Source organism: Psittacula echo (genome assembly GCF_963264785.1).
Source record: "Psittacula echo genome assembly, chromosome: 7".
Taxonomy (NCBI): domain Eukaryota; kingdom Metazoa; phylum Chordata; class Aves; order Psittaciformes; family Psittacidae; genus Psittacula; species Psittacula echo.
This window is the reverse complement of record NC_137740.1, coordinates 60,993,253-61,018,361: the sequence shown is the minus strand read 5'-3', so window position 1 is coordinate 61,018,361 and position 25,109 is coordinate 60,993,253. Positions and strand designations below refer to the sequence as shown.

Sequence of the window (25,109 nt, the reverse complement as noted above, 5' to 3'; positions counted from 1 at the left end):
TCCAATAGGAAACAAAAAAAAAAATAAAATTAACATCTCCTGTGTCTTCATTAAAAACACTGAAGGATACTAAAGTTTATCATTCGGTAAGTCAAAATAAACTACTCTCCCTAAAAGGGTTCAGCATCCTCTTCTTATTTGGAGACACTCCAAAGATTTTTGTTTCACACACAGCCCAGAATCTACCACACAAGCATGATCAAGGACCTAAAAATGCAGTAGTATTTCCCCCCCTTAACTTCATACACACAATACAGAGTTTGAAAGGATAGAAGATACAACACAACTAACGTATCAAGAAAATAACCATCTTTCAGTGAGCAAGACCTGGCAAAATGTCATTATTTTGATGCAGTCTTTGATTCAAAGCGCTTATAATCTGCAGGAAGAAACTCTGAAGTTTCACACACAAACACACTATGCCAAATAACCTCTGAAATAGTACAGAAAGCATACAGACAAATGAAGACATCTAAAAGCCCAAGGGAGAATGGGCTATCAGGGGGGAAAAAATAACTTCTAACAGCCAGTCTAAGAGTATCAGCTTACAGAACAACCTTAAACAGCTCAGTCTGCTTAGCTGCATGCACATAAGATATACACATATTTAACACTTCCTGGATTTTGAATTTCTAGTGCTATACAAATAGCTAATAATCACATAAATCTCAAACATTACCCATTTTATGCTCAAACTAAACCCTTGACTCATTTCAAAGTAGACATTTACACATGCAAGATGCTTATGCATATCATAAAAAAGGCAAAATACTTTCACAAGACTCAAAACACATCTGGCTTTACCACTATGGCCACAATACAGTCTAGAATGATGCCCTCTCTGCACCTCACAAATGCAATCTGTACAGAAAGTTACCTGAGGTGTACTTCAAAACACGCACAGAAGTAATCAATTGCAATATGAGGATGTTCAGCGGACTGCAACTAAACCTCAGTTATCATATTAGATGAACAAGATTTAGTCTGCTGTCATGATTTCAGTATTACAAATTTGATAATTTTGCTTTAAGTTAAAGTTGACTCACAGTAGTTTAATAATAATATTCTTCTTCTGTGTAAACTACCAATATATTCATTCATCTTGACTTCTGTCAGGAGTTGTCAAGACCTGCATTTAGATTATAATCCAAACTTTTACTACTGTGAATATCTATGATGATAGCAATTCACTGTAACTGGCTGAAATATATCCAGATTGGTTTTCATACTGAAGTGATTTATGATGCTGCCTTACCTTGGAGCTACCTGTTTGGAAACAAAATTGAAGGCTAGCTTTAAATCACATAACACAGCATGACAAAGACTAGAAAACAACAAAGGAAAAGTAGATGAAAGGCAAAAAAGGCTTCTCATCCTTCCTGATTTTAAATATCAAGATATTCTTCAGCTGGTTATTGTATCAAGACCTGCTGAACCAGCACTAATCTCCAAAAAAAAAAACCAAAAAAACCTGAAACCAACAGCTGAATCAGCTTGCAATGCTCCTCCTGATTTGTAAGGAGAACATACTGTTGGTTCATGTTCAACTTTGCATTCACTGGAACTGCCAGGTCCTACTGACTGTTATGTAGCCAGTCACTCTTTAGCTTGTACAATTTTGTAAGGCTATGCCTGCACATGGAAAACTGCACGTCTCCTTGCTAATCCTCAGAACATTTCTGCTGAGCCATTCCTCAAGCATACTAAGGTACCTCTTGACTTAAGTGCTACTGTTTAAGTACATAACCCCCCGCAAATCACAAGACTATAATCTTTCCTCCTCAGCTTACTTGAGATTGAGCTGGAACTTTACTGGATTCCAGAGACAATTATTTAGGTCCCAGATGGAAAAAAATACAGCCACATTGCTTTCATTTGTCTACACTTGGCTCCTGGGAGGAAATAACACCTTGTGAGACTCAAGTTCTCATTTGCATAAAACACACCAACAGCTGAGAAGGGAGGACTAGAAAGACTACAGCAGTCAGCAGGGCAACTTAAGTAGGGAAATGCAGTAAGTAACTTGGTTTCAGAAACGACCTACTGAAATTCTGATGATAAGGAGAACAAGGTCCATAGAATCTAACAACAGTTCGATTCGCTTCACACTGTGAAACAAAACCATACATTTTAATATATTAAATTTAATATATTGAGTATCAGAGTCCCTAAGAGTTGCAAATTCCATGCTACCAAGAAGATACCAAAGCTCTTTTTACTAAGACTTGGGAATTATTAAGAGATGCAATTTTTTATAAAGAACTCACCTTTCATAACCTTTATTTACTGAACGTTTAACAAACCTATATAGAACTCTTACAACTTTTATATAAAAGCAAATGTTGAAATCATCAAAAGAAAATAATTAAGAAAATTTCTACTTTGTGACTCAAAGAATGTTTTTGGGGTTTTTGCATTTTGTTTCAGTTGGTTGGTTTGCCTCCCATCCCCTTAAACACCAGTTAGGGCAGTCTTCTGACAAAGCAATGCTTTGCCATACCAAGTTTTCGCTTAAGTAAAGGTAGAAGAATAGTGTCTTAAGGTTCCATAACTAAGAAACTGCAGTCCAGAAAGGGGAAGCGGAGGAAGGGAAACAGTGCTATCATGTGTGATCATGTGAAAAATACGTGCCTTTATATGGTGAGAAGTGTAAGAAGGTAAAAAACAAAACCCACAACTAAAAGCAATGTTTTTCAGTAGTTACTAACAATACTTTGAAGGTTATTTTTCTACTTATATCTCCAAAAAGAGATTTTATACTACAGTAGAACATTTAAAAAGAACTTATTTTTATTTAATTGCATATTTAACGTTAAAAGCCATTCACCACCCATCTCTACAGCCTAATTTGCATGCAGAAATGGAGGCTTTGTGTGACAAAGCTCCTCCATCTTCTGGACATATCAAGGTCATTTACATACTTCATGTAGTCAAGTTAAGAAGATGCTAAACACTTTTACAGACACACTGCAGAATAAATGCCCTATAACATACTACCCCACAGTATTTTCCTATCAATATCCAAGGAGACTGTTACCCTCTCCCAAAGGTTTTTGATTCCAGCAGAACTGGAGAGAACAATTCAAACTTGATCAAATCACACAATGCTACTAACAAGCCTTATGAACTCTGCTAGAGAAATTCAATTAAATTAGCAATGCTTCCCATTATTGACTTACTGGTCAAAGAAGTTTAAATAAAACCCAAATCCCATCAAACACACCCCCCAAAATTATTCAAATAGTGAAAGAAAACAGCACTTGTAGCTTACTTTGTCAAGTAAAGTTCTGACTGTAGATTATTTACATGGATAAAGAGAGATTCAAATGTGTAGTTCTGCAGTACCTGCTTCATTTAAGATCGAAAGTCTAGTGTATACGTAAACTACCCTTTCGAGAGATTTTGGTATGGAAGATCAAAGCATAATCCCTGTTTGCTAGTGGTTAGGCTAGAAACCTGCTAATCCAATAAGGAACAAATTTACAACAGGAAAAAATAAACTGTTAGCTCTTGTAATTTTCAGCTTTCAGTGTCTACATATCACTTAGGCAGTTCTAAAAGTTTTGTCAGAAACACACCTATTTTAAAATAGTCAATGTAGATATTCTTTTACATAAGGGAACTTCTGATACCAGAATACTTTCTAAATTGATGGCTGATGTATACATCACTTGTTCACACAACTGAAAATGAGTAAGAAATACACTTGCTTTTAACTGGAATCACACAGCCAGCTCCCCCAAAAATATGTTTTCTGGTATTCCCTTGCCAATTACAAGCCATGCAAATGCCTGTATATGATTATGAAGATATACCTATATGTACATACACTGCCCAATGACCACATTTAAACTTCCTTAGTAAATTGCCTCTGCATTTACCATTTAGTGCTGCTCAATAAAAGCATGTGTTCTTCTTCTCTATCAATACATATCTCAGTGAAGGAAATTCAAGTTCACATACATCAATCCCACAAAAAGCGTTTCAAACAGCAAGGTTCAGTGTAAAATTTTCTGCAATTACAGGAAGAGTCAACCTCCCAATGAGAATTACAAGTCAGTAGAAATGCATGTCACCAGAGAACTTCCATTTTGAAAGCCATAGCTCTTCAACAGCCTAAAATCCTTTGGCATTTCTTTCCTACTTCATATCGCCTGCATGCAGAATATCAGCAAGCTTTTCTGGCAAAAGCAGCACTTCAGTCAACAGCTACAGGTCAGTATTTCATCATACTGTACAGAAAGCTTGGCAGCTGTGGCTTATTACATTAGTCAAGAGTCTACAAAAGATAAAATTAGAAATAGTTTGTTTATCAGGCTTAAATTTGCTGAGAACACCAATATTTGCATTCATCAGTAGATGACTGCAAAACATGGTTTGATGACTGACCCAAGCACAAATTTAAGTCCAAACTCTGTAATTTAGGAACAGTGCAAATAATGCAGATTTAACATACTGTATTAATACTTGTTCAGTCTGCAGTCCTCCTACTTGCAAGTTTGAATATTTTTTCTTCTGATACAATCATAAAATTTCACTAGTCTCTGCAAGGTGTAATGATTAGCTTACAAACATGCCCCAGTAGGAAGAATGGCATTTTCAAAGTGGCAATTTTTATAGAGGTTGGGGGAAGGAGAACAACGTAGGAAGTGTGACTTGCTCACTGTGATCACACAATGTAACTGTGGCAATAGTTACCGAATGAGCTTCAGCATTGTGGTTAGAGAATAGAGGACTCCTGAAATTAAATTCTGTAACAACCTGAACCCAATCTAAAACTGCTGACATAAATCCTCTTTAGAGCCAACACAAACATCTGGTGACCATACTGACCATCTCCCAAAGAAACAGTTCTGTGTTGAGACCATTTTTTCTAGCATCAGACAAAACCTAGAGCCCCTTCTAAGCTAACTGACCAGAAGCAGACGAAGTTACCACTTTGGGTTGCAATGGCAGTACTGCAAATTGGACACTGGACGATGTAGAGCTGCACTGTTACGCAGTACTCAGGCTGTATTCAAGCACTTCCTTTAGCTAGAGCTGGGGCACTACTTACCCAATTCAAAGTGCAGCTCCTACTAGACTTAAATCTGAAGATTTGCACATGCCCACGGTAAAATACAAATCATTGTATTGCCAAAACTTCAGAGTGAACACAAAAACTACACAAGACCCATAAAACACTACAGACTCCTTGTTATCTGGCTTCTGACATCTCCTTAAAGGACACATTAACCCATTCTTTTATATCGTGTTTCTTTCTGATTTGGGAATATTATTTAAAGGAACCCTCAAATGTTTAAACACTGATTATTTCAAGGATCTGTGTGCTCACCCTGAAGTGTATAAAACACTAATATACAGAACTAATCAGTGTCAACGTATCTGCACTTTTAGTTGCAAAACTGCCCTTAGCCTATCCTGCCACACTGTTTGACTCGGGGTACTCACTTTTGGGTACAGTTACAAGTGAGCAAGTAATTCCAAGCTTCATGACCAACTACCTTTCGTTAAAACTCAGTACTAAGCAGACATGATGTTAAAGATTCAGAGATACATTTTATAAAGAGCTGATATAGCTGCCATACTAAGAATAGTGCATACAGCCTCTAAAAACATGGTTAAAGTCACTCACGAGTGCAGCACAAGACAATGCTATGGCAAAAACAGGTATTGCCATCATCTCCCCTTTCTCTAGCACCTCACCAGTCCCAGAACCAGTAATGTAAAGCCAAAATAGAAAACTGAGCCAGATTAAAACCAACCAACCAATGCATCTCTGCTCACAGAAAGGGTACCCCTGTACAGCTGCCTGCACCACTGTATGAACTCAAGTACCAAGAGAAAAAAACCCATAATATTCTGCTGCCTGTTAATTACCTAAAAGAACTAAAAATTCTAGTTCAAGTAAAATATACAACTCCACTGCTGACATTTTCAAAGCTTGAAAAGTTAATAGGCTTTTTGGGGTGGTTTCTTTTTTTTTTTTTTTTTTGAATGCGAACATTTCATTTTATTGAAGACTAATTAAAAAGCAGCAAAGAGCTCATAAAAAGCATAGCAGCATTTTTAATAGCAAAATTAACCAATAAAAAGCAAACAGAAAGGGAGAAGCACTCAGATTTAACATCAGTGTATGAGAAAAAAATCCTATTTAGAACGAAAAATTAAAGATAAGCTTCTAATGCCTTACTGACAGAAAAATATATACCTGGGTTACTTGATGAAGTCTTTAAGTGCCCAGAAAGGAAGAGAGATTTTCATTTGTGTCTGAAGAACAGGAAAATTGCTTTTATTTTTTTACATTCAATATATGTCTAAGAACACTTCCATGTAATTGTTTGAAACACCACTCAGGAACAACAAAGAAGTTTTATCAGGGTTAGTCAATGCACAGTTTAATACTGTAGAGCAAGTCTGTACTTCTAACAACTGAGAGAAGCTGTGATAAAAGCAATGACCAGTGAAACTGTTAAGAACAGAACTCCTAATTCCTGATAAGAGCTCACAGCAACTTACTCAGCACAATCCATTGTTATTAGACATGATACATTTTTCAGCCCTTAAAGTAAATGGATTTTCTTTAAGGACTGAGAATCCTTAGTCTTTTTATTTACACGGATTTTCAGCATTAAAGATTATGCCATATTACAGAAGTTGGCACTTATTCTTCCTTTTCAACAAGGTATCTTAATGAACAGGGTTTGTTTTCCCTCAAGTGAAAAACAGGTACATAGCTTCCTAAATAAACAGGAGTTTGTTTACCATGGCCATTCTTACTACACAGAACCATACTCGATTTTATAACTTGGTGCAGAGGTAAAACAGGAATACTACCAGTTATATAAGTTTCAAATGATGAAATATTTTGGTCTCCAGTATCCCTCTGCATCCAGAGAATGCTTTACAAATCACAACTGTGATCACTTAAAACAAATCATAACTGTGATCACTTAAAGCAAATAAGGAACTGTGCCAAAACCAGTATAAAGGCTCAAAGGACAGTATCAAGCCAGCAGTAGATCTAAACACGTATGTTCTGATTTGTACTTTAGCTATTTAAGAAGTATTACAGTTCCTGGGTTAGTTTTTTGTTTGGTTTTAGGTTTGTTAGTTTGGATTTTTTTTTTTTAAATCAAGTCCCCTTTAGAAAAGGGAAAGAAACCTGAAATAAAACCCTTTAAAATAAGCAACCAATAAAGGGCTGGAATACTTAGCCACTTTTCTAATGCAAAAATGCAGGCTTCTACTGTGCTGTAACACTTTCAGGCCTTACCTTTTCCCACCAGCAACTTAAATCTGCATTATCAGAAACCGAAGCACAATTTGAACTGGTATTTCATATTGCTGTGTATGAACTGTCTTTATACTAAAGATGTGATCAAAAGTAATACTGCATAACAAAAGAGAAAATAACTTGCTTGATTTCCTGGTAAATATATACTTCCTATCACATTTCAAGTTTCACAACAGAATGATCGGTACACCCAGCCTGAATGTGGAAAGCTGGCTGAACCAGAAATTACATTCTATTGTCTGCTGGGTAGTTTTTATAAATACTAGTTAAGTTTAGCACCATTTAAAAAAAAAATGGGATCACAGGTGCTCTCAACAAAATACAAAGAACTATTTAGCTATCAAAAAGTCTACTTCTCTGCTCTTACTTTCAGAGATTCTCTATGATAAGAGACAAAAACTAAGGTTCTTTTAAGGTTTTAATCTTTTGAAATATCTTGACTATATCCTCTCCCCCTCATTAAGCTCTAACAGTGTTCAGTTTAACTGAGATTTACTTCCTAATGACATTTGTTTGTTAACTACATAAGCCAAACCTGCACATCTGTATTTTTGCTTTGTACAGAACTTTCAGTAACAAAAATTATATATCAGGAAATAACAAAATTAGTAAAATTCACAAACATACTACAGATAAAAGTTTTGAGCTTGTTCTTACATCTTCCCTGCACAAACATATGAGCAGTTTTCTGATTTATAAGCTAGAGGAACATCTGGGCAAAGCTAAAATTATTTCCCTTTCTAGTGTTAGTGAGACAACCACAGAAATTCCCTGGATATTAACCCTGTGGTGAGCAGATGCAGAAAGTGAAATATTTGGCATGGAATCCTCTCAGTAAAAAGTTAAACTGTATTTTTAATTTATTCCTACTCAACCAGAAGTCTTCCCTGAAACATTTTTTTTTCAGGTGAGCAAGAAGACTAGGATATCTGCCAGTGATGGGAACAAAACAGAAGATTTCTCATTCCCTCCTCAGATCAAAGCCTCTATTTCCTGCAGCAAAAGAAGGCATTTCTGGTATCTCTATCTCAAGAGCTATCTAGGAACACTATGTTATTACTTGTGCTAACCCCTGCTGATAGCAGGAATATGGAACAGATAAGCAATTTTCTATGCCAATGGTTAAAACAGTCTAATGTTTGCTGCTGCAAAGATTCAAAGGAGGACCAACACTTCAGGAAACTAGGAAAGGTTTAAACTGTTTTTAGTAACTGACATTCAAGTTAAAAGGTTTTAGCAGCTCTAGGAGCAGAGTACTAAGTTAAACATATACTAGTTACTAGCATTTGGCAGCTCAGGGATTTGATTTTTAACTTGTATCTCAACATTTATTCCTCAAAACCGATGCTCTTAAAATCTGGTAGTTCCATCCACTTCCGAAACAGTTAAATGCAGGAAGGCTTTGAAAAGCTTACCTTCTCAACTGTAGTGCAGTTGGGCAGAGAACTCAAAAAAGAAAAAAAGCTACTTGAACTACATTTTCAGGTCTTCCGATTAGAAATATCACAGCACAACTGAACGAGATGTGAAGAACCACATTTTGCAATATGTTTTATGACTACATATTCTTACAGTAATGATTAAGGCAGAATATGGCAGCAAACTGTTGAGAAGTAAAAGTCAATTTAGCTCATAAACAATTCAGAAGGAAAGAACCCCAAACTATTTTGACATAATACTGTTCATATACTATAAGCTCTCCAACAAATACGTATGGAGTGCTGACCTTCCTAAAGAAAGAACACCTAAGTTCATAAAAGCAAAAAAGAGTAAGCACCTGTTGCAAGGAGAAAGTTGAGGGACAAATGTCTACACAGGAAAACAGAGTCCCAAATACTACTCACAAACTACAATTAAGGATATAACCACTTACCTATGACAAATTCGGTAGGACAAACAAATGTGTTCAAATGACTACTAAAATTTCAAAACACTGTATTTGAAACCATGCACCTATCTACTCATAACCAAGAAGATAACAATCAACAGGACAGAAATTACATCCATCTTCAAGAACGCAAAAGGTTTAATGAGCTCTCCGTAACAGAAAAATGCTGGTTTGGTTTGCTGTTTTTGCCTTTTTTTAATTAATTTAACACATCACCTAGGTTTCCTACCCATGCAATAATCATGGACTGGTGAGTCTCAACCAATGGAATGTGCCACTATAACATCATTAAAACCATCCACCCTTCCAGAATAAGCAAGTGTCTGCTGCACATGGCTGCATCTACCCATAACGGCTAGGACTTCCCAAACCAGATCTTGAAGCAGTCATAACCCAATCTCCACTCAGATCCAAGACGAAAAGAAGAAAAGCAATACATACATAAAATAAGAGCAATTTAAATAATAGAAAAACGCAAGATTGAGAGACTCTGGCTAGGCCACAACCAGACAGCTATACAGGAGGCAGGCAAGACACCTGCTCCCAGCCCCAGCTTTCGCCGCCACCTCAACCCTCCCGCACACCCCACCCCGTGGGCCCGGCGCACCGGAGCTGGGCCCTGCGCGGACAAGGCCTGGGACCCGCACTCCCAAGGGTGCCCCAACCCGTACAACCCCCGCACTCTCACTACTGCACCTATGCCCCGCCACTGGCGGGCCTCGCCCTCCTCGCGAGCCTGGCCGCTCTGCTTCTGGGCCGCGGCCTAAAAATGGCGGAAGCAGCCGCGCTTCCCACACCACTCCCCACCGCGCCCGCAGCGCAGCACCGAGCCCCACTCACCGTCCAGCCGCTCTCTCGCACTCCAACTCCGCGCCCTGCCGCCTCGCCAGCCGCCTCGTCCCTCCGGGCCCCGGAAGCTGCCGCCACGGCGCCGCCACCTCACGAGCCCCCGCCACGGCCGGCGGCCATCTTCCTTCCCCACCAGCGGCCGGGCGGCGCACGCACTGTTACGTCACCACGCTAGGCGGCCGTGAGAGGCGGTACTCAAGATACCGCGGCCGGAAGAAAGGCAGGTGGAAGCGCGAATCGCTACGCGCATGCGCACGGGGGTGCGGTCTCTGTGTCGCTCCCGCGCTCTGTGAGGAAGGGGGAAGCCGTGAGGCGCTCAGGGCCGCCGTGCCTGCTTGCGGCTGCAGGCGCTCCAGGGCGGGTGGTACAGCTTCCTGAGCGCATCGGCCTCGCCAAACCGCATAGCTCTGTGTTCCTGCCCTGCGGCACGTCCATGCTCCGCAGGTTCACCTAAAAGACAGGTGCTACGCAGAGCTGCAACTCCCGTGGATGTCTTCCCTTCTAACCCCTCCGGGGTTTCAAAGCACAGCAGTTAAGAACACCTAATGCAAAGGCTGGTAATTATCTACTTGAGGAGGATGATGCAAACCTCCTGAGATCACTTTTAGATCACTGTCTGTTACACTCCTTACTAGGAGACTCGTGTTAGCTTTCAGAGGTCCCAATTGCATTTATTACATCCTTTTACACGGAAGTGCAGATAAAGAGGAGCAGAATCAGAATGACAGAATAGTTGGAAGGGATCTTAAGGCTCCTCCAGTTCCAGCCCCCTCCCACAGGCAGGGACACCTTCCACTAGAGCAGGTTGCTCCAAGCCCCTGTGTCCAACCTGGCCTTGAACACTGCCAGGGATGGGGCAGCCACAGCTTCTCTGGACACCCTGTGCCAGCGCCTCAGCACCCTCACAGGGAAGAGCTTCTACCTAAGAGCTCATCTCACTGTCTCCTCTGGCAGGTTAAAGCCATTCCTCTTGTCCTATCCCTACAGGCTGTCCTGGGTTCAGCAGCAGCAGTCAGTTTTTCTCCTTCTTCGTAGCTGGTGCAGCGCTGTGGTTTTGACTTTCGGCCTGGGAATAATACTGATAAAGCCGACGTTTTCAGTTGCTGGTCAGAATGTTTACCCTGACCAAGGACTTTGTGAGTCTCATGCTCTGCCAGGGAGGAGGAGAAGCCGGGAGGAAGCAGGGACAGGACACCTGACCCAAACTAGCCAAAGAGGTATTCCATACCACAGCACGTCATGCCTGAGGATGTAACTGGGAGCTACCCGGAAGGGCACGTTCTCTTCTCTGTCGGGCTCTTTTTCCGGCAGGCGGTATCGTATTCTCTTCCCTTGTTATTTCTCTTATCATTATTATTATTGGTGGCAGCAGTAGTGATTTGTGTTATACCTGAGTTACTGGACTGTTTTTATCTCAACCCGTGGGAGTTACATTCTTTCGATTCTCGTCCCCATCCCTCTGGGGGGGGAAGTAGACTGCGTGATTCTAATTTACGGCCTGGGCTTAAACCACGACACAGGCCCTTGTCCCAAGCCCCTCTCCAGGTTTCCTGAAGCCCCTTTAGGCACTGGAGCTGCTCTAAGGTCTCCCCTTCAGGAGCCTTCTCTTCTCCAGGCTGAACCAGCCCAGCTCTCTCAGCCTGGCTCCAGAGCAGAGCTGCTCCAGCCCTCACAGCATCTCCGTGGCCTCCTCTGGACTCACTCAAACAGCTCCAAATCCCGCTTGCATTAGGACATCATCCCTCTCCTTCTCCAGACCATGATACCCAGTGCCACACCACATAAACACAGTATTTCTGAGCATTCCACCATGTCAATATTAAAATGGGAGGCCCTCTAAAGAACATCTAGGGGACTGTGCTGTTTCAAGGCTAAACAATATTGCAATGTGATCATCTGAACCATTTGTACCTGAAACTGCTCAGTTTGTTCTCCCAAATCACCCAGGTTAATGTAAAATGGTTCATTGTCCATACACAGCACTCCTTCCATCCACTGTTGTACCTCTACAGGCACAGCAGCCTCCTCTCTGTATTGTGGTTGTTTTCTGGGAGGTGGAGACAGACCTATTGTTCTTCATGAAAATAAACTGTAAAAGTTTAACAATATTGTATTGTGTTCTGACTACTGTTAAAATATTTAACTTTGTAATTAAAAGGTTAAAGTTGTTAAAATTCTAAATAAAAGTATCTAAAGTTTTGCTTGTAATAGGATGCACTGTGTCGTTAATGAGCTGGGGAAGGGGACGCTGCACAAAGCAAGCACATCCATGTATTATGGTCGTTACAATTTGGCCAGCGTGGACCTGGGAAGAGAGGGGAGGTGGGGGGGGCAGCAGTGGGAATGGGCAAACAGTGCCCTGCATTGTGTGCTGCTGCTGAGGGGTGGGCAGGAGCAGCGTGGGGTCGCGCTGACCGCGAGCACTCCTGAACCAGTGTGCCTGCACCGCATAGAGCTCTCGCCTGTGCTTGCACAGAAACGGGGCTGTAAACTAAAGCAGTCCTAACAACCGGTGCTAGATAGGGTACACTTCTGGAGGCGCAGTAACACACAGAACGCATCTGTGCTGCAAGCGTTTAAACTGGCAGGGTGAAAACCAAAACTACCAGTGTTCAGGCAGCCACTGACAGGCTTACCTGAAGTGGCACTGACAGGTCATTAAGAACCATTCTTCTCTCTGAACATCTCGGCTAAAACCCCAGTGTGATACTGGAGGAGCTATACTCGTTTCACATGAGATGCACAACCCAGTCATAGCAAATTACTGACACGGGACTTACAGATATTATCAGCTTCAGTGTCAAAGCTGCCTTTTGCTAAGCAAAATCCTTCATTATTGCAGCTGAATAAACTGCTCTTCAGGTTGTAGAATGCCACTGTGCACGCTGTTCGACAGTCACTCTCATCCCTACAGAGGCAGTCTAAATTCATCTGCTAAAACTGTAAACTGAGAAGAATGGAACAGAAAAGAGAATGTTTCAGCATAGCAAAAATCAATGGAATGAGATGTTGATGTGTTCTGTTACAGCCATGACTCTCATTGCTTGAATTCTTCCAGTTTGTTTTTATCACTACAATGGAAGGGAAAAAAATGGAAGGGGAAAGAAGACCACTACATTAAGGGAAATTCACTTATATTTTACCTTGTATTTGTCATCACTCACTGATTTCTCCACACCCCCCCCTTTTTTTTATTAAATGAACACAGTATATTTGAAAGTATTTTTCTTGTTTGAAAACCCAACACAATCAACAGAAGGAAATGAGGGGAAACTACAAAAATGAATAAACAAAGTGCTCAAAGGCAGAAAATGAGAGCTTTTCCACCTACAAATCCTATTCTAGTCACTGTATGTGCTATAGTATTAAGTAAAACAGTTCAGAAATGAGTTGATGATGAAACTGCAGCTGACTGAAGTTTCTCAACCTAAATTCTGTCTAAAGCCCACATTTGTACCATGTCCTTTCTTGTAGCTTCAGAAGAGGAGGACCCTCAAGACACGAGGGCCGGGGACCCAGGGGGAGAGATGGCTTTCCTGGACCTGAAGATTTTGGGCCAGATGATGCTTTTGACTCTCCAGATGAAAACTCCAGAGGAAGGGACCATGGTGTTCGGGGGCGAGGTCGTGGTGCTCTGAGAGGTGAGTGGAACATTCTTCCATACTGAAACGCAAGGGTAAGGAAGCAAAGGCAATTCTTGGCCAAAAGACAGTATTGTCATGAATCCAATGTCTCTTCTTATTCCTGTCCACTGCATCTCTTACTGTGCAGGAGGCCGGAAGGGTTTACTTCCTACTCCAGATGAATTTCCACGCTTTGAAGGAGGGCAGAAACCAGAATCCTGGGATGGAAACAGAGAACCAGGCAAAGACTGGTGAGGTTTGTTTCAGGTAACTGTAGACTTCTACAATATCACCTGTTACCAAAATAGTTCTAAATATCACCTCTTCTTTCTGTACCTCATATGCTTGTTATCATTGTTTTACTATAAGAAAAATAAGACATAGTTCTGAGAACACCATGACTATCACTGTTCTAATTTACTTAAGTAAATTACTCATAAAGTAACCTGCAACATCACAAACCTGGATGCTTTACCTTGGATAACTGAATGTGCATTAGCTCCTAACAAGACAGGGGTCTTTTCCTAGATCAGTTAATTTCTGCGAGCTGCAGCGCTGTAGCTGGCTTTCTGTTTTGTCCTTCCCACCCTTGTTTTCCTCACCTTCTTTTACCTGCTTGGTTTTGTGAAGAGATGGATTTTTTTAAGTGATATGAGGCATGGAGCACCTCCACAGATTTCAGTTCACCTCCAGACAGAAACCTGTTCCTACGTGTACAGTTTGTCAGAAGAGTTACCTTGGTTTTGTATGAATACAGATGTAATTTGTGCAAAAATTAACATAAAATCAACCCAGTGTGTGATTCTTTACTCACCTATTACTATAAAGAGGGCTGCCTTTAGGCAGACTTGTGTACCAGATGGAGCAACAGAACTGCCTCCTGAAACCTCAACTGTTTGAAATACTCATAGCTCGATGATTCCTAGGGTTTTGGTTTATGATGCACAGAGAGCTTTCATTTTCACCTTTAGCCACAGCTGTCCACTGATTACAAGTGGTGCTGACGTTAACATTCCAAAACACAGGAAACCTCCGCTGCCTGCTAGTCTGGCATCCTGAAAGAGAAAAACGTGGAACACTGCTTAGAAAAAGCTGTCATAGACATAGTGTGAGTTACAACCTGGACTACCGGCAAGACAGACATCATGACAGATATTGTCACTCTGTGCTTCACAGGGGCAAGTCAAGTATCTTTGTTCAAAACAGCATCTGGTTATAGAAACTGAGGCAGAAAGTTTAGCAGACTGGTTAATATGGATGCGCATGCTTTACAGTGGCTGTAGGAGGCACTGCTTAAAGATAGCTGGTTTCAGTAGGGTCTGGTACATTCAAATGCTCAAGTGCAAACCTCAACAGCTTTACGAGCAGAGGGAAATGATGAGGAAGATTTATTCCCATTTCCCACATTTCACAATAAAGCTGTTTACCACCCACAAATTTGTTTCCCCATAAATCATTCATATTAATCATCTCCACTCACCAAGTTATCAAAAGGCTTCTTTAATACCTAAAGCCTCAATGAAAATTTCACCACAGAAATACAGGAAGGTCCCACATTAAGAGTATAGGATATAATGTATAATGAACAATACTACCAGGCATCCATCCCCCCTGCCCTGACTTTTATGTTTTAATATTCAGGACAATATGGTGTTGCACTTCTGTAGCTGTCAAGGGTACTGCAACAACATCGAGAAACACAGCAGCTATTTTATCTGACCTCTCAGTCAGAGTCACCTAGGACTGGCTTAAGTCCTGATGACCTATCTTATAGGAAGAGAACAAACCACAGGTTAACACTTAACTGCTCCTCTCTTGGTTCAGTCAGTCACAGAGAGCGTTTTCTTTCTTAGTTTTGTAGTGTATAAAATGGCATTTGAAAGTTGCAGTATTTAACTGATCACTAGCCTATAAAATCCTTGTCATGGGGCTCTAGAGACAACGATTTTAAAGGAATTAACTGGGGAACAGCTGACAGAACAGTTTCTTCTTTGAGGACTAAAAAAGAAATGGCTTTTTAACCTGTACTTTAAGAAAGGCTTTGGTCGCTTTTGGTATACATCAGGGAGTTAGGATCTATTCTGAAGTCTTGGTGATAAATATCAGTATTCTGATAGCAAAGGGGAAAGCTTGCCCTCTTTTTTTTTTTTTTTAACAAGCCCTATGTATTTTTAAGGGGCTGAAAGTTATTCTTATGTAATAGTTAGAGTATGATTTAGAGGATGAGCTTTAGTCCTCAATTAAACCACAGTCCTCTACCAAAATGAGAGTGCACCCAACAGCAAACCCAGCTCTTTCTGTCTAGACAAAAGGGAGTACGCTTGGGTTTCCTCTGATATTTCCTGAACGCCTCAAGCCACTATGGTACTCGGTGTTCAGTAAAATTCCTTATCAAGGGGCAGCTTTTTTATTTAAGTTTTGAATTATTCCACAATCATGGAATAAGCACAAAATGTTTAAGAATATGGAAAATGAGCTAGCTTTTGTGTAACATCTTAGAAGGTGACAGCATGGCAGGAGACACACAAGTGTCCCAATCCATGGTACTGTGACCACTGTTGCTGGGAAATGGGTAAGATCACTTAATGGGAATACACTGCAGTACTCTTTGGGTCAAGTTCTTTTACCCGAATGTGGAATCCTTATCCTCTACCTGTTAGCTTACAGATCTGCCTCCTCTAGGATTTGTTTAGTTTGTTATTGCTGTTAAGGAGTACTTTAATTGTATACACTATAGAAGCTGTAAAAATGAGAGAACCAATTTAATGCTATTCGGACAGCTGGGATCTACATTTTTATGGGAAAAGAGTGATCATGAGTGGAAAGTCTGTACTGAAATTTGGTACACGAGTGGTTTTATTGAAGTAATCTCTGTACATTTAGGTACCCCCATTTAACAGTTTTGGTTTAATTCAGAGTATCAGGTGAAAACACTAAACTCTAAGTAGTGGTATCAGGTACATATTGCATTGTTCAGCTTTATTTTGTATATAAGGCACATATACTCAGTGAGATACTCAGGCTCTGAGCAGGTTAGGCCTGGTATTCCCCTGTACGTGCAGTAGTGCAGTACACAGCCCAAACTGAAGCACCAGGCTCCCAGCAGGCTCTGTCAGCCTGAATTCAGCACCTTCCTAAGGCTGCTTAGCTTCTGCATTGAAACTGAGCTCTGCTGCCTGACACAAGCCCTAATTACCAGCAAGTCTTATTTCTGAAGGTCACGCTATGACAACGAAGCAATTCCTGCCTAAGCTGAGAAATCAAAATACACGTACACATAAATTAAGTTCTAAGAGCTGAAGCTACCCTTGTAAAGCCCAACCGTTACAGCAGCTGTAAGGCAGCAGCAATACCTTCAAAGACTTAAGGCTCTTACCGAAGATCAGCACCTTTCATCCCATCACTGTCATGCACCAAGACCACCCTCCAGTTATGGCAGTCTTCGTGACCCACAGCCCCAGGGAAGTTTGTTCCACTGACCGGATGGTATTTTAAAGAATGGGGTTTTAGAGAGGAACGCGGTTCAGGGGAAACTGTATTCAAATTCACCACTGGTCTGACGTGGCCGATGACTGCACCACTCAGCAACTGAACCGCGCTCAGAGTGTAGGGGCCAGCACAACAATGAGTTAACAGCAGTTAGCTGTTTTGAACGTTGACCCTGACACTTGACCAGATTTCACTAAGCTGTCCCCACATTTCAACACCAGCCAGCCCTGCAACCTCAGCTGTAAGACACTTCCTTTCCATGTCAAGGGCACGTCAATCGGTACGTTTCAGTGGCTCCATAATCTCACTCACGTTTTGAAGTAGGCTGCAGCAGCCACATGGTCCTAGACTGGAGGTAGGGAAGTGGGATGCTGCCAGCTGCTACCCGAGCCAGAGAGACTCCAGAGCGCGGCTACGGAGCTGCCTTTGCAGTAAGGCAGAATCCTGTGCTCAGCTGGCATCGAGCCCGTCACACCTGAGCACAGACAACGCGTTTAGAGTCACCGGTGCCGCTCGCGGGTGCCAGCCGCTGCTCCTCTGGGTCAAGAACTGGCGAGGAAAGCCCAGCAGCAGCAAGGCCAAGGAGGTGAAGGAAGCGGCGTGCACACGGCGCCATCCTCATCCCCGTCTCGGAGGCGCCTCCGTGCTCCGCCGGGCGCTGAGTCTCTCAGTCCCTCCATCCGAGTCCCGCCGGGCTGCGGCGCGGGGCTCACACCGGCAGCGCCTTGCCCCCGCGCCGTACCGCAGCGCACAGGAGGCCGCCGAGGCGGCGGAGGCCGGCGGCGCCCCCAGGCAACGCGGCCAAGAGCGCGGCGGCGGCGGTGCCCAGCTGGAGCGCGGCGCCCAGCGCCGTCAGGAGGGTGCTGCGCAGCCCCAGCGCCGCGTAGAGGGTGCCGCCGAGGGCGCCGAGGTAGAGCAGGGAGCCGCGGCTGGGCTCCCGCAGCAGGCGGGCGGGCCCGCGCAGCAGGGCGGCGGCGCCCAGGGCGCAGAGCGAGCCGAGCGACCAGAGCAGCGCGAACTTGCGGGCGCGGAGCAGCAGCAGCGGCACGTACAGCGCGGCCAGCCCGAAGCAGAGGGCGGCCAGCAGCAGGCACAGCCCGCTCCCCGCCAGCCGCTGCCAGCGCGACAGCCCCGGCAGGCAGGGGTCCGCCTCGGCGGCCCATGGCCAGCCCCAGCCCGAGCCCGGCCCGGCCGCCTCAGGGGGGGCGCCGCGGCTCGGCGAGAAGGGGTTGAGCGCGCCCAGCCAGGCCCCCAGGCCGCCGCTCCCCGCGGCCTCCTCCTGCGAGCAGCCGGCGGGCGGCGGCGGCGCAGGGCCCGCATTAGCGGCGGTAGCGGCCTTCGACTGCGCCAGGTACTCCTGCAGCTGCCGGCCCAGGTCCGCCATGGCGGGGCCGGGCACCGCTCCCCGGCGCTACAGCGAGCGGCCCACCCGCCCCGCCGCCATCTTGCGGAGCAGCTGCATCCGGGTTACCGGGGCGGCGCGCGTGCGCGGGGGGCTGAAGCGGCGGGGGCGCGGCCCTCGGGTCCCTGAGTGCGGGCGGCGCGGGGCCGGGTTGCGGGCGGTGGCCGCTGCCTTTGGGCAGCTGGGCCCGTAAAGGAGGTGTCCTTTACAAGAGGTGTCTGAGAGGGAAGGGGGTGCTGGCCCGGGGGGACAGGGAGAGCCCTCAGCCGCTCCTCATGGGGCCACTGGAAGAGCTTGGCAGCTGTGAGCTGCAGCACCTCATGGCGTCTTCAGCAGGGAAGAGGTGGTGTCCCGTTCAAAACGGAGATGGGTAAGAGGAAGGTGGTGTCTGAGGGTGATGGCGCTCACAGGGAGCTCTGTGGGACGCAGCAGTCCCGGAAGCCGAGCGCTGCCTGGGGCCGTGTTCCCCCAGGGTTGGCCCCTGGAGTCTGCTCACGTCTAACCCAAGGTCTCTGCCTCTGAAGGAGAGCTGCAGGAGCAGAGATGTTACATGTAGGAACCATCACAGCGGGGCAGGAGATGGAGAGAGTGACCAAGAGCTTGTCTTGTACCCCTGTGTGCTCAGCCAAACCTGCTAACTCATTGGCTGCTCGTTAATGATGTTAACTACTATTCTGTCCTCAACCAACCGTTACACCAAAATAAGAACCTCTTATTTCAGTTCTTCACCCTGGCTTAAAGACAAAATAAATAAAATCATCAAATGCTAATTTAACCTTTATGATTCTAAATGTTCACTGCAGGGCTGAAAAAATGAGGTGTTTGGACACAGGAAACAGCCGGCACAGTTTCCATCCTCAGTGTGCAGCACTACCCATAGCAATGGTGAGTCACAGTGTCTTCGGCTGCCTCACAAGACACAGATTAAAGTCTGAAATCACCGTTGGTGAGGAGCTGCCTGCCCCATTTGGTGGATCACTTTAGCACTGGTACATTGATCAAGTCAGAGGGCATAATACTCTCTAAGTGCTCAGGACAAAGTTTAATGGTTGGCAAGAAGGGACTGGATCATAGAATGGGTTGGGCTGGAAGGGACCTTAAAGCTCACCCAGTTCCAACCCCCTGCCATGGGCAGGGACCCCTTCCACTAGAGCAGGTTGCTCCAAGTCCCTGTGTCCAACCTGGCCTTGAACACTGCCAGGGATGGGGCAGCCACAGCTTCTCTGGGCACCCTGGGCCAGCGCCTCAGCACCCTCACAGGGAAGAACTTCCTACTAATTTGGGGTTGGGGGGTGTTGTGCTGAATAAAAATGACTTCTCATTAAGACAGACTGTGTATCTAAAAGATGACAAAGCTGCTATCACGGTAACATTTTACAGGGCAAACTGAGTTACAATGGGAGCAGGTACTGGAAAGAGTATCAAAAGGGGCCACTGGAGTTTATAAAATAAAGATTCGCCGTATCTCCTTGCTTTTGTATTTAATTACATCTTTGTTCTTTAGGTATAATTATTCTGATCCAGTTAAAGTTACTGTGGTTAATTAGAAAAGCATGCCTGGTGTTTGGCTTGCAGGAGACATAATGCCAGTAAAGCACAGAAATAAATGAAATTTTGAGGTAAAGTACTTCAGCTGAAGTAACCCATCCAGCTGTCTTGAAACGCGTGAACCAGCTTGGCCTTCCAACAGAGCAGCAACATTAAGTTTCTAGCAAGAGCTGAAATAATCCCATCTTTCTCTCCCTTTTGCCACAGCAGTGAAACTCCTGCTTATCACCATAAGTAGTGCCTTGACTTAACACACCTGTCTTCCTTTCTGTCCCAGCTTTCCTGCAAAAGTGTCCTTCTTCCAGGTGTAGTGGTACAATTACTAACGATTTGAGAGGGCTGAGTAAGAATTTTATCCTAATTAAAAGCTAACAGTGTGTGATGGTTGCCAACTTCCACTTCTGAGCTAAGGTAACACTGACTCTTCCACTCCCACAGGCTCCACCATCAAGAGCCATCACTCCAACAGTGTCATGTCATTTACTGTTTGATTCTTAGGATTGTGGCCATTAGAAGCTACTGAGGGAGTCCAGCCCTGCCAGGGTGGAGACCTGGCTTTCTTAATGTCAAAATTACTGCTTTTCCTCACCTTTTTCTTTTCTGAAACAGAATATATGTTGGGTCCCTGCCATCACTTGGCAGAGAACAGGGAGATGCTGCCCAAATGTTCCCTCACTTATGATCATAGTTAATAATGCCTCTTACACACTTGGAGTCCTCAGATCTCCAACACAGATTAGTAATCACAGGATATGTTTAACAAAAAGGGTCCTCATTAATAAAATAATCATATGCACCCAGTGTTTATGAACCACATAGCCTTAATTAGAAATATATTTTAATTTACACTAAACAATAACAGGAAATTACTGAAGCTGTAAAAGTCCAGTGCACTGATCAAACAATAAAAAAAGAAACCATCACAGAAATTGATGCCACCCATCACCACACCTCCTCAGAGTCGAGGACAAGTTTGTCCATCTCTTCACCAAAAAAAGCATTCACATCTACATTTCTGCTAAAGAAAACAGAATCACATTGAAAATTTCCAAATCAGGGAGAGGGATTTGGAAGAAACAAATACTTGAACCACTGTGAAAAGGCTTTTCAGGTTCTTTGGCTCTCACAAGACAGGCACCCTTGCCAACACACATGTGAAACAAACCAAAACGATGATATTGATCTCCAGTCTGAATGCACCTATGGATGACACAGCACTGGAATACCCTGTATCCACAACTCCCCTCACTCAGCCAGCAGCAAGACTGGTCCAGAGGGCTAAGACACAGTCCAAGTTCCCAGGTTTTCCTGTTCAGATAAAGGGGTTGAGTGTTAACATTAATACTGGAAGCTGCGCTTAGTCTGAATGTCATCAAGAATCTGCTGTAATTCCTCATCTTCAAACCGGCCCTCCAGGCTGCAAGATAAGAACAATGAGGATACATTAAAGCTTTTAGAAGTAATCTCGTCCACTAGATTTAATTTCAGACAGCCGTAATTCTGTCCCATCAGTCTCAACACCATCATCACCCACCTGTTTGATACCACCAGCACCCACCTACAATGTTACTGTACAAATACCACTCTTAACCCCTATGCAGTGCCTCTCTAAGTAACAGAACTCCATCCTGCCCAGAACCTTCTGCTGAATGATTTCAAAACATTTCATCAAAAAGGCAAGGCAGGTGCAGGTTTAAACAGACTCTAAATGAAGTCCATGTAGCCACATGCTCATAAATCCAATTTCACTACGAAATCTTCAGCGTATGAGGAAGAAACTGTAATTCAGCTGAATGTTCAGTTCCCTCTTCTATCTCAGCCCATGACGTAACAAATCAAATAGGAAGAAATTACTGCTTGTACATCATCCACAAAGTTCATAGGAGCACTGTCATTTGCTCCAATGGAAGAAAGGAAACCCCGCAAAACAAAAACCCAACAAACACAACCACAGCTGGGTGGGGTAAGACCCCCAATTTAAGCCATTTACACTTAATCTAGTAAACATTGTCTGAAGTTCATTAGGGACACTTACAAACAGTGCCTCATGATCACAGCAATGAGCAGGTGAAGAAAGACCAAGACCAGAAGTGTTTCCATCAACAGAGCTGGACTGCGGGGAGGACTTCTGCCCATAGCTGGCTTTAGATCATGGAAAAAGTACCAAGCAGTCTTTTTATGATACATAAACGCTTACCTAGGAATCAAAGCTTTTGCCTCCTCAGCTGTCTCTGGACACAAGTTAGCCAAACATGCCAATTCAAATTTATGGAGCTTTTTCTGGAGCAGCAAACTGTGAGGAAAGACAACAACTTGGTGAAATTAAAAGAAAGAAAGAAAGAAATAGAAAAGGGCATAAACTAAACCAAATAGATCTATTCATTCTGCTTTTGGCACTGAAGCCAACGTTTTTTTTCAGGAGGAAAGACACATTACATAACTGCATAGATTAAAAAAACAGTCACATCTGTTCACCTCCCCTCTGTCACTCTACAAAGTCCACAAAATCCTCCTGTTTAACGCAACCAGCTGTCATAAATACTGGAAACAAAGCCGTCCAGGAGGCTTGGCCTAGACAAAGCACAGCCCTCCATGAAGAACTACAATTGAATTTCTGCCCTCTTCAGAAAAGACAAGATTCAGAATTATAGTACAAACCGAGAAACACCACTGAACTGTACTTTCATAAAGCAGCATCAATAATATACAGCAAATTCTCCAGTATACTCTTACACCCTAACTCGTTCACTCACCTACGCACACTGGCAATGGTTTCCCGGTTTTTGAAGCGGCTGAAGCGCGCTGTGTAGTTCAGGGTCTTCATGAAGACTTCTGAAAGCTCCTGCTCATCTTCTGCACTCTCGTTCTGTTGCTTACGATGCTCAAGCAGCATATGTACTTCTGAATTTAGAAGAGTTTCCGCAGTTTCAAATTCTACATTTGAATAAGTGAACACCAGCAGGAAAGAAAAAGGCAAAGCATGGACGAAAAAGTGCATTTACAGACGTTTTGTGTGTAAGTTTAGCTTTGGGCAATAAGGAAATGAACAGTGTGTTTCAGGGTAATTGTGCAAGCCCTTTCACCTGTGATTGGGCAGCAATACTGAAAATGCTGGTAAAAATGACACCACTTTGAGTAACAGTCCGATGTGTTTGTCTTTTTGACCACACATTTTACATTTGCAGCTGGAACTTTCTGATCTGTCACATTTCTGCAATGTTTTTTTAATTTCACCCACTTTTGGCAGAACTTAAGTGAAATATGACTTGTTTTAGAGAAAAATACTTACAATTGTCATACCCAAAAAATTCAGAAGTGACACCTATGACCTTTGGAAGCCTCTGAATCCTTAAAGTAAATGTGGATGCTGCTGAGTGTATAAAAAAAGGGCTTCATTTACCTCAACTGTTAACTGACCTGCTGAAATTTTATCATCAGAAAAAAAGTTGTAACTGATCTTAACAGATTCCCCTTGCCCCCCCCTTTGTAGCCAACTCTCTTTTGTTCATTATTGCTGTATTTATTGCAATAACAAGGTCTTTCAACACCAGCAGTATGAGCTGTTCAGAACATCAGCATCACAGCCTGCATCCCAGGATGCCCTTCAGCACTGTTTTATAAAAGCAGACAGATACAGGGCAAGTGTAGAAAGGGACTGGGGACCTTTATCTCATACAGAGTGGTACAGTAACTTGGGCTGCACATGGGTAAGCTATAGATTTTAATGTACAACATCCTCAAAACCTGTCTTTCAGGACTGTGCTTTTGTTTGTAACAATAAACCAATGCAGCACGATGCCGTTTTCTTTTGCCTTCTCCTCATCCAGAACAGTTCTGAGGTGTAAACACAGCTCTGGAATTTATACGAAGTAGTTTTCTGAAAAGCATACACAGGCTGTTGGTGCCCCTAGTTACAAGGCAGGATCTGGACAGCTGGTTTCATAAAACACTGCACTGTTCCTATGTCAAGAAACATCAATGAAAAAGTAATGGTTATATAAAAAAACCCAAGAGTCTTTTTGCTATACCCTGACAGGGTTTTTGTTTTAATTCCTGTATGCACACACGGCAGTCCACATGAGAACAGACGTATCTTAGCAGATCACAGGGTCCTTCTTAACCCTAGAATGGTTTGGTTTGGAAAGGACTTTAAAGCTCATCCAGTTCCAACCCCCTGCCACGGGCAGGGACCCCTTCCACTAGAGCAGGTTGCTCCAAGCCCCTGTGTCCAACCTGGCCTTGAACACTGCCAAGGATGGGGCAGCCACAGCTTCTCTGGACACCCTGTGCCAGCGCCTCAGCACCCTCACAGGGAAGAGCTTCTGCCTAAGAGCTCATCTCAGTCTCCCCTCTGGCAGATTAAAGCCATTCCCCTGGTCCTGTCCCTACAAGCCCTTGCGCAAAGCCCCCCTCCATGTTTCTTGCAGCCCCTTTAGGCACTGAAGATGCCCTAAGGCCGGCGCGGCGTGGAGGGGAGCGCTCCTCCCCTCAGGGAAGCGAAGCGCGGGCTCCGCGCGCCGCCCGCCCTCAGCCCCTCGCCGGCCCTGCTCGGCCGGCCCGCGGCGCGCACCTTTGGGGAAGACGAGCTGCGAGGCGTCCTCCTCCACGTCCGCCGCCCGCGGGTCGCTGCCGCCCGCCGCCATCGCCTCCGCCGCACCGGAAGCCCCGCCGCCCGCCAGGAGGAGCCGCCGCCCCGGAGCCGCCGGGCGCTGACAGGAGGCGGGGCGGGCCTGGGCCGGGCTAGGCGGGAGGGAGGGAGGAGCGGTGCCGGCGGGCACAAAGCGCGGGCTGTGTGTGGGGGCACTCCCTCACCCCGGCTTTCACACGAGCAAACACGGAGAAGGCTCCTTCTGCACGGTCCATTATGAAGACAGATGAAGAGCTCAAAACTGTGCCGGTCCCCCTCATCAGGCTGCACAGCAGCAGACGGATCGTCACCGGGCTGGCTTCACACCACTAGTGAATCACAGAGATACAGCCTGCTCCGTTCGGCTACCAGAGCATCCTCCAGCT

General features: G+C 44.2%; 3 protein-coding genes and 1 long non-coding RNA gene across 11 annotated transcripts in view; all 4 read right to left on the bottom strand.

The window, feature by feature from the left end:
- Positions 1–10,171, bottom strand: part of WDR33 (WD repeat domain 33) — a 68,910-nt gene extending 58,739 nt beyond the window's left edge. For all 6 annotated transcript variants that reach the window (XR_013957308.1, XM_080622405.1, XM_080622406.1 and 3 more), the window contains exon 1: positions 10,026–10,171. The gene's annotated coding sequence lies outside the window, so the exon portion shown is untranslated. The remainder of the gene's footprint in view (positions 1–10,025) is intronic.
- A 2,986-nt stretch (positions 10,172–13,157) lies between these two features.
- Positions 13,158–17,620, bottom strand: LOC308223696. 2 transcript variants are annotated; one of them, XR_013957404.1, is made up of 3 exons: positions 17,459–17,620; positions 14,133–14,712; positions 13,158–13,875 (listed from the first exon to the last, which is right to left on the bottom strand). It is a non-coding gene; the product is annotated as an uncharacterized lncRNA (long non-coding RNA). The 2 variants fall into 2 exon arrangements; XR_013957405.1 differs by having other exon boundaries at positions 14,472–14,712.
- A 105-nt stretch (positions 17,621–17,725) lies between these two features.
- LOC308223695 (vesicle transport protein SFT2C-like) lies at positions 17,726–18,613 on the bottom strand. The gene has a single exon (XM_080623068.1). The coding sequence runs from the start codon at positions 18,528–18,530 to the stop codon at positions 17,856–17,858; it is 675 nt and encodes a 224-aa protein (XP_080479194.1). The 5' UTR covers positions 18,531–18,613; the 3' UTR covers positions 17,726–17,855.
- A 2,545-nt stretch (positions 18,614–21,158) lies between these two features.
- POLR2D (RNA polymerase II subunit D) lies at positions 21,159–24,742 on the bottom strand (the record flags this gene model as incomplete). 2 transcript variants are annotated; one of them, XM_080622646.1, is made up of 4 exons in its annotated part: positions 21,159–21,513; positions 22,294–22,389; positions 22,850–22,997; positions 24,667–24,742. In XM_080622646.1, 4 exons carry the CDS (start codon positions 24,737–24,739, stop codon positions 21,435–21,437), a joined length of 396 nt encoding a protein of 131 aa, XP_080478772.1. In that variant the 3' UTR covers positions 21,159–21,434. The 2 variants fall into 2 exon arrangements, with proteins under 2 accessions (XP_080478772.1, XP_080478771.1); XM_080622645.1 differs by having other exon boundaries at positions 22,850–23,030; positions 24,667–24,739.
- Between the last annotated feature and the right edge of the window lie 367 nt (positions 24,743–25,109).

What these genes read in the sequence shown, in the direction of transcription:
- LOC308223695 (XM_080623068.1), bottom strand. Translation starts at nt 18,530, where the DNA reads ATGGCGGACCTGGGCCGGCAGCTGCAGGAGTACCTGGCGCAGTCGAAG.